We start from the raw sequence: 9,662 nt of genomic DNA on the forward strand, positions 1-9,662 counted from the left end.
TACTACAGAAATTATTACAGAACTGAAGTCAAACTAACAATGACCCAATCATACCCTCTTCCTTGGGAAGACACTTGGGTGAACTATATGGGAATATGAATTACCTGTGCGAAGTGATACACAGACTAAATGACTAGTATAGTCATCATAAGAATGGCTATCATAGTTCCAAATTAGATAATAAGAATGGCAAGCTTAATTGAGTAAATTACCAACTTTATCTCCAGATTTTAAAGTACAGGAGCTAAATTGTATACAAAAGAATTTTTTCTGCAGTATCTACACGTGCCTGTTTCTGAGAGATACAGATGTTTCCAAAGGAAGCATAAAGAGAACTCAAATAACCAGTAGAGCATTAAACTTCTACATGTGAAAACTGGTCATATGAAAACTGGCAGAAAACTCCTATCTAACAGAAAAAAATCAAAGCTGTCCAATCTTAAATAACAGCTGATGGCATTATACATGAGTAAATTATTTGGTGATGTGTGAGAAGAATCACAAAAGCCTTCAAACTTTTGACAGAACAATACTACTTCTAGGAACCTAAAATAAGGAATTACTACTAAGAGCAATTATTATAAATTATAGCTCAAAATCAAGATGAAATATTATCTAGCCTTTAAGAAGCTTATATCAGGGCTGGGAAGGTGGCTCAGTGGTAGAGTGCTTGCCTAGCACGCATGAGGCTCTGGGTTTGATTCCTCAGTACCACATAAGCAGAAAAAAGCCAGAAGTGGCACTGTGGCTCAAGTGGTAGGGCGCTAGCCTTGAGCTGAAGAGCTAAGGGGCAGTGCCCAGGCCCAAAGTCCAGCCCCCCACAATCAATAACAACAACAACAAAAGTTTATATCAGTTAGTTGTATATGGAGATTTCACTTTAGTAAGTCTTATATCATCTAGCTTTTTAGTAAAAGGGATATGCAGAAACAAATCAACTTGTGTTTAAAATAGAAAAAATATAAATCATAATATTTATATACACTTATAGAAACAAACAAAAATGTAAAGTAAGATACTATGCTAGTTATAGTTCCCAAGGAGATGTTGGAATTACTATAAGAAGTCTATAGATGTATATGCATACCTGCATCTTCCCAAACAACTCTCAAAATATAATTCCTATAACACCATAAACATTTTTTATATTAAAAAAATAAAATCAGGGCTAGGAAGGTGGCTCAGTGGTAGAGTGCTTGCCTTGCATGCATGAGACCCTCGGTTCAATTCCTCAGCTCCACATAAGCAGAAAAAGCCAAAAGTGGTGCTGGGGCTCAAGTGGTAGAGCGCTAGCCTTGAGCTGAAGAGCTGAGGGACAGCGCCCAGGCCCAGAGTTCAGGTCCCACAACTGGCAAAAATAAATAAACAAATAAATAAATATAAATAAATAAAATCATGTCCTAAGGTTCAGAACAAAAGAGGAATGCTTTCTCTCAACACTAACATTCAACATTATACTGAATGTTATGGCTATTACAAGAAAAAAAAATAAAAAGCATGAAAGTTTAGATGGAAGAAGTATTTAATATTTTCATTAATCAATGCTATTGAAGTAAGTTATATAAGAAAACTCAAGTTAGTAAGTGAATTTATCAAGTCTTCAGGAAAGTTATTATGAAAAACCAATTGTATTTTTACATATTATAATCAAGTAGCCACAAAGTTAAATTTCGTTTACAGTAGTGGTTAAAAACACAATATATTTAGTAAACTGCATGTAAGATCCATACTCTAAAAACTAAAAGTATTGAGCCTGGCACTGGTGGTTCATGCCTGTAATCCTAGCTACTTAGGAGGCTGAGATCTAAGGATCATGGTTCAAAGCCAGCCTAGGCAGCAAAGTCAGTGAAACTCTTATCTCCAATAAACCACCAGAAAATGGAAAGTGGTGCTGTGGCTCAAATGGTAAAGTGCTCATCTTGAGCTGAAGAGCTGAGGGACAGTGCTGAGGCCCAGAGTTCAAGCCCCATGACTGACAAAAAAAAAAAACAAAACAAAAAAAACAAAACCCCAAAACTAAAAGTACATTGCTTAAAAAAAAAAAAAAAGAAAGAAGACCTAAAAGTAAATGAAGGACACACAGAATGAGTTCACTGGTCAAAAGACTCAAAAATATTAACTTTTCTTTTCCTTTCCTTTTTGCTTCCTTTTCCCCACCTCTTTACCCCTCTTTTGTTGTACAGGTACTAGGACTTGAACTCAGGGCCTGGATGCTGTCCTTTAGAATTTCATTCAAGGCAGGCAAGGCTCCAACTCTGTGTTTTTGGTGGTTAACTCTTATCTTTGAGACTCTTATCTCAAGATAAGAATCAAAGACTTTCCCGCCCAGGTTGGCTCTGAAATGTCATCTTCAGATCTCAGCCTTCAGAGTAGCTAAGATTACAGGTATGAGCCATGGGCATTAGGCCCCACCAGACTTTTTAAAAAATAGAAGTGGATAAAGTGATTTCTAACATATATAGGAAAAGCAAATCATCTAGAATTCTTAAAGAATATTTTAAGAACAAAATTAAAGAACTTATACTATCCAACTTCAAAATTCAGTATCTGCAATAATCAACGGGTGTGGTATTGACAAAAGAATAGACAAATAGATAAATGAGGACTTAAACTGAAACACCAGTACTGTCAGACAAGACAATGGTGTTAAATAACTGAATGTTCATAATAGAGCAAGAAAATAAACCTTGACTCCCTCTACTTCAAAATGTACACAAAAAGAAATTTAGATATAATACAGACCTAAAAGTTCAGGTTAAAATACCAAGCTTTTAGACAAAAAAAATCAAAGAATATGTTATCACTTGAGTTAGGCAGTATCTTAGCACACAGAAAGCAATCAATTAATATGAATAAAAATATCAAAAATGTAAAATGCTACATATAAAAAATACCAATAAAAATAAACTAGAAGAAAATAGCTGTAAAAACATATACATGTCAAAGGACTTCTACATTTATACAGGATGTGTGTGTGTGTGTATGTATTCTCTCCAGTCCTAGAGCTTGAACTCTAGGCCTTGGTGCTGTCCTTGAGCCACAGTGCCACTGCTGGCTATTTCTGTGATTAATTGGAGATAAAAGCTACATGGACTTTCCTTCCCCAGCTGGCCTTGAATTATGATCTTTAGTTCTCAGCCTTCTGAGTAGTTAGCATTACAGGCTAACAGCCACCAGTGCTCAGCTAGAATATATATATTTTTAAAACTCCCACAGTTCACAGTTCATTAGTAAAAAGGCAAATGAATCAGTTAGAAAATGGCCAAATAATATGAACATATGTTACAGAAAAGAAGATATACAAATGCTAAATACATATGAGAAAGCACTCAAGGTCATTAGGGAAATACAAATGAAAAATTCAGATATTACTACACAAACACTAGAATAGCTAAAACAAAAACTGAGCAAAATAGGGGCAGCACCCAGGCTGAATTAAGCTCCAGAACCAGCACACATGTGTACAAGCACCAGCACATGTGTACACAAGTACACATACACACACATAAACACACACAGAAGAATCACCCAATTGTTTGCATGTTGAAGAATTTAACAGTGTATTAATATACGCAATTTTCCTGAAATGCATCCAAAATCTAAAATAATTTGGTTATATAATAAGTCACTGGTTTTGAATTAATTGAAAATTTTAAAGCTAATTAAATGTGCTATTGAAAAGTTGGTTCCTTTTTTCTTTTTGCCAGTACCAGAGTTCAAAACTCAGAATCTTGCTTGCTGGGCTTACTTAATTGACTGGCCCTCTAGCGCTTGAGCCATGTATGTAGCCAACTTTTTGCTGGTTATTTTGGTGATGGAACCTCACAAACTTTTCTGCCCAAGTTGATTTCAAATCCCTCTCATCCAAATCTTAGTCTTGTGAGTAGCTAGAAATATGGTATGAAACACTGGCACTCAGTTAAAAAGTTGGTTCCTTCGGTAAATTGAAAGGATGGGTAAGGTTAGGGACGAAAGGAAGAATAACAAAAGGGGTGACAATGATCAAGATGCATGTTAAACTGACATATTAAACTGAAACTCCTTTTTATAACTATTTAAAAACTTTAAAAAGTTGGTGGATGTGGTAGCTAACATCTATAATACCAGGTCCTCAGGAAGTAGGGGTCAGGAGGATTGCCACTCAAGGCCTGTCTAGCATTAAGTTAGTGAGACCCATCTCCACAAACAAACTAGGCACAGTGATTCATACTTGTGGTCCAATATAGGAAGTATAGGTAGGAAGACCATTGTCCCAGGCTCCCCAGGGCAAAATTTCCAGTCTATAGCTGAAAATAATTTAATGTGAAAGGATTGAAAATGTACCTCAGAAGGTAGAGTATCTGCCTATGAAGTTTGAGGCTCTGAGTTCAAACCCTAGCACTTCCCCCCAAAAAAGTGCCAAAAAATTAGTTTCTCTTTTTTTTTTTTGGGAGGGGGGGTCCAGTCATGGGGCCTGAACTCTGGGCCTGGGCACTGTCCCTCAGCTCTTCAATAGCACTCTACCACTTAAGCCACAGCACACTTCCAGCTTTTTTCTTTTGCTTATGTGGTGCTGAGGAATTGAACCCAGGGTCTCATGCATGCAAGGCAAGTGCTCTACCACTGAGCCACCTTCTCAGCCCACTAGTTTCTCTTTTTAATGCTTAAAACTTCCCTTGTACTGAAAAATCTCCCCATATTTTTCTGTGTTAACGTGTACTCACTAAAGCACATTATTTCTCCTATCCTGTAAAAACCCATCAGGGTAATGCTTCTTAGGAAATCTGAGTTGGCTGTTTATACTTTCAAAAGGGCTTTATCTTTTGAAAAGCAGAAGTTTATGCCAGGTGCTAGTCAATTGTGTCTTGTTAATTTCCAAAACAAACAGAGCAGAGTGCCATGCAATTTCCATTACACACACTTCACCATTAGAGGCAGGGTTTATTAGCTTGACACGGCTCCAGGAATAATGGTTTCATTCCTCACTGAAATAAAATAATGTGCCACATAACTCAGCAATGCGGAACTTCTAAAAAATGTTGTCATGTTAAACATGGTCATATTTTTCAGTTCCCATTATGCCAAAACAAGGCCATTTGCTGCAGAGAACTCACTCTGGGCATGGAGAATTCTCCCTGGGGCCTCAGGCTTACCTCATTGCTATGTCATATGATTCTGGGTGAATACAAGTCTGGTCCAGAGGATTTGGCTTCAGTACAACATCCACTGTCGTTTTGCTCCTCTTCTTTCCCTGCTTCTCACCTGTGACCTCAACACCTGCTGAAGATGTCACAGCAGCTCTGTGACTTTGGCCTGAAGATACAGTTTGCTGACTAGTGCAGTCATTTAAAACCAGGATCAAACAAATTTTTAAAAGGAGGAAGTTGGACAGAAAAGAAAAGAGACATTAGTTAAAGACATGCTTATTTCTTGGCAATACAAATTATACATAAACAGTGACTATTGCTTCATAGAAACTACCACTTATTTGCTTAAACCATGCTTAATAGGGCTTTCTGTTACTTAAAGCCAAAAGCATTCTTAACAGACTCAGTCTGTATAATTGACATTCTAGGAGAAAAACAGAAAAACAGAGGGAAGTAAAACAGTAATAAAATGATGATGATTTCTGTGAGTGGAGGAAAAATGCACGTTCTCAAAAGAAAGTACTGAGTACAGAACAGGATGTATTTTAGGGAAAGGCTCAATTGATATATCATGGGACACCAGAATATGCATCAATATTTTCTTTTTAAGAGAGTAAAATAAAGCAAATTACTTTAAAAAAGAACCCAAATTAGAGCTGGGCACCAGTGAGTGGCTCATTGCCTGTACACTTAGCAACTCAGGAGGCTGAGTTCTAAGGATCAAGATTCAAAGTCCGTGCGTGAGATTCTTATTTCAAATGAACCAGAAAACCAGAAGTGATGCTGTGGCTCAAACTGGTAGTGAGCTAGCCTTGAACAAAATAGCTCAGGAACAGCTCCCAGGCTCTGAGCTCAAGCCCCACGACTAACTCGCATCAGATTTCTTTTGGTAAACATCATGTGTCAGAATTTAGATAGAACAATGTCTCAAAGGTAGTGAGAGAAAATGACTTCAAATCTAGAATCATACGCCAAGCAAAGTTAGAATTCAAATAGAAGGTAAACTTAAAATCATTTCTAGACATGTAAGAACTTCATCTCAACTCCCTTTCAAGAAATTATTTCTTAAACTAAACTCCAGAAAAACCAATGGATTCAAGGAAAATAATAATATGGACTATAAAAAGTATTATCTAAAATTTATGCAGCCAGTGGCTGGGTGGCAATGATGAGAGAAGGTCAATACCATCAGAATGATACACTTTTATATTCACCTGCAAAATGTCTGAATATAATCCTGATTGATCCTGATGAAGCCGGCGCACTGTTGGAAGGATTTGGGACCCAGTCCTTTTACTTTCTTCAGTTGTTCGCGGTTGATGAAGGGCCCATTTTTCTCTCGCCATTCAATAATATTTTTGGCTCTGTTGGCATTGAGCCCTGCAATATGCCTAAAAATTAAATGAGCAAACAATATGAGTAAAGTGAGAAAAAGATCTCATCTAAAAAGACAATGAGCCAAAACATCTGAATCATAAAATCAATTGCAATTACATGTTGTCATGTATCTAAATTAAGTTAATCCAAAACAGAGTTAAATCAAAAGGACAAAGAAGAAAGGGTGACAGAATGCAACGTGGTGATAAACTAGTTGCTATAAAAAATGTCAGCAAGAAAATACATAGTATTTCTACTCTATTCACATTCCCTATATTTATGTACACTTCAGTTTAGCTTACAAAGACTTAGCAGCAGACACTAGATATTATAATAGCTACATTTGGGTTGTATCACCATTCATGTTTGTTTGTTTGTTTGTGTGTTTGCCTACCACGTCTCAGCTATAGAAAGAGTTAATCTATTAAAAAGGTACTTTGCCATGAAAAGTTGAATATATTGTTAGATAGTTACGATGATATTAATAAAAAGATTATGAGTTCAAGGAGTCTTTTTGTTATTATGGAATTTCAGATATGGAATTATGAAATGGCTGTAGCTATGGTAGAAAAGCAATACCTTATTTAAAATATGGCATTTTTCTGTTTCTGTTTCAGTTAAAAAGTTCTAGCTCATGTATGCAAGAGACTGTATTACTGAAAAAAATCTATTCTCTCTTTTCCATGTTAACCTTATTTAAATTCTATTAGCGACACTAATGCACTCAATGGTTTCCATATGGACTTCACTTTAGATTTGTAATATTAAAAATGATAATGTGAATTGTTACAATTCTTTCCTTAAATGATGTCTTCCTCTCTGACTGATAATCTAAAGTGATGTACAAATCCATAGATTTTCTACACTTGACAAACACACATGCCCTTGTTCTGGTGAAGTCTGGGACTGAGAGACAGTTAAACTCAAGATTCTATGATCTGCAGCCACAGACTTTCTCACCTTAACAAAACTTCAGAACAGATGTTAATGTCTACTCCCACAAAGCTCACACATTCTTCTACCACACTGTCCAGTGTTGCCTTGAGTAAAGTCTGGGATACATCATGCTGAAAAGACAAAGGCCAAGTATCAATCAGTAGTGACACAGTTCTGGGACTACTTGATAATTCTGTCCATACTTACTTTACTGGTAGTTGGCTAACACACACTATGGTAAATTTCTTCATTCCTCTTAAACACATTGCTAGCAGATGTAATTGAGCTGAACTTAAGGAACCTGTGTTTTCTTACATGTAAGCTACTCATATACATGACTTGAGCCTAACAATTAGTATTTTTCCCTGATGTGAAATTCTGCCTAGAGAAGTACTTCTCAAATTTTATTTAGCTTGCATCAAAATCACCAGTAGGTACTGTTAAAATGTGGGCTAATCAGCACCACACCCACATTTTTGCTTCATTAGATCTTGGATGGGGCCTGAAAAATTGCATTTTAACAAGTTCCCCAAGTATACTGTAGCTGCTTTTCCTTCATTTTTTTAAACTAATAGAAATTTTATTGTTATTGTAAGGTGATGTACAGAGGGGTTACAATTACGCAAGTCAGGGAATGAGCACTTTTCTTTTGAACAGTGTCACCCCTTCCCTCACTTTCTCCCTGTTTTCCCACCTGATCCTCCCCCATCATTTTCAACATAGTGTCTAGTGAGTATCACTACTACATTTGTGCATCATTTGTCCCACCATTTCTGTGTTCTTCCCTTATACTCCCCCAAACAGATAAACTTACATGCAAGACAAACAGTACTGAAAACAAAACCAGCAACAAAGGAAAAAAACAAACAAATAAAAACAAAAAGCAAAAAATTTTCTTTCCATTCTTGGATGAATGGATCAAGAAAATGTGGTATATACACAATGGAATTCTATGCTTCCATCAGAAAGAATGATATTGTACCATTTGTAAGGAAATGGAAAAGATTATATTAAGCAAAGTAAGCCAGACCTAAAGAAACATAGGTTGCATGCTTTCCTTCATTGGTTGTAACTAGAATGTGCATATAAATTTATGAGTAAACACAATGGATCGTAAAAAAAAATACACCTGGGACATGATAAATTATACAGGACATTCACACAGTTAGACCAAAGGAGGATATTAATAGGAGAGGATCACAAAGGCTCAATAGTTATATGCCTATGATCATATAAAATGGTATTTTTCTAAACTATAAGAAATGGAAAGAAGAGTTTTTTCTTTGTGTGGTACTGGGAGTTAAACGTAGGGGCTTGGTCATGATAGGCAGATATTCTACCACTTAAATCATACCCTTAGTCCTTTTGTTTGTATTATGTTTTAGAAATACTTTGAGGTCATTTGCTAAGAATACTTTAAACTCAGGAACTATAGGCCTTTTCCTCCTGAGTAGCTGGGATTATAGGCATGTACCACCATGCCCAGTTTCCTTAGTTGTTCACAAGAAAACATTAAATTATAATAAGCGACAGAATAAACATTTGGCAAATTGTACATTAAATAAAACTATCATATTTCATCAAATAGTAACCAGTAATGCTAATATGAATCACTGTTATTTGATATATCATTAAGAAGGAAATTACTATTCAATGCTTTCTATTGCTTAGAATTTTACCAGTTTTTTTTTAAAATACTAGAAGAGATCTTTTAAACTTATTTGGAATATTTAAAAAAATCATATAATAACCTAAGCTAGTTAGGATATTCCTAAAATGTCTTCATATTTAGAGTTTCATTCTTCTGAATCACTCTTATACTCATAGTCAGACATAAGATTTCTGGGCAGTACTGCCTTTTATGCTTCCAAACTCCTTGATTATATAGTATTTCTTTTCAGAGCCATAGTCTTTTGTCTCTGTGAATTTTTTTCTTTATTTTTCTTCTTCTTTTTTTAATTGTGAAAATACTGTACAGAGGGGTTACAATGGGCAAGATAATGAGTACATTTCTTAGCAAGCATTGTTACCTCCTCCTTTGTTTCCCCTTCTCATCACCCCCCCTCCCCACCTCTCCACCCACCCCCACCCCCGCCAAAGTTGTAAAGTTTGTTTTTCGACATAATGACTTGTACATCTCATTGTATCCCTATTTAAACTATTTGTTGTTTCCCTTCCCCTCCACAAATTATACCAACATCAAATACAGTGAAAGCAGGTATT

General features: G+C 35.9%; 1 protein-coding gene across 1 annotated transcript in view; it reads right to left on the reverse strand.

The window, feature by feature from the left end:
• The window catches only part of Srbd1 (S1 RNA binding domain 1), a 197,247-nt gene that overhangs the window by 15,272 nt on the left and 172,313 nt on the right, over positions 1-9,662 (reverse strand). The window contains exons 17-19 of the mRNA XM_013017994.1: positions 7,464-7,570; positions 6,341-6,517; positions 5,133-5,312 (exon numbers count right to left, since the gene is read on the reverse strand). Coding sequence (XP_012873448.1) covers positions 5,133-5,312; positions 6,341-6,517; positions 7,464-7,570 — 464 coding nt within the window. The remainder of the gene's footprint in view (positions 1-5,132; positions 5,313-6,340; positions 6,518-7,463; positions 7,571-9,662) is intronic.

This window comes from Dipodomys ordii, unplaced genomic scaffold (assembly GCF_000151885.1).
Source record: "Dipodomys ordii isolate 6190 unplaced genomic scaffold, Dord_2.0 Scaffold37, whole genome shotgun sequence".
NCBI lineage: Eukaryota > Metazoa > Chordata > Mammalia > Rodentia > Heteromyidae > Dipodomys > Dipodomys ordii.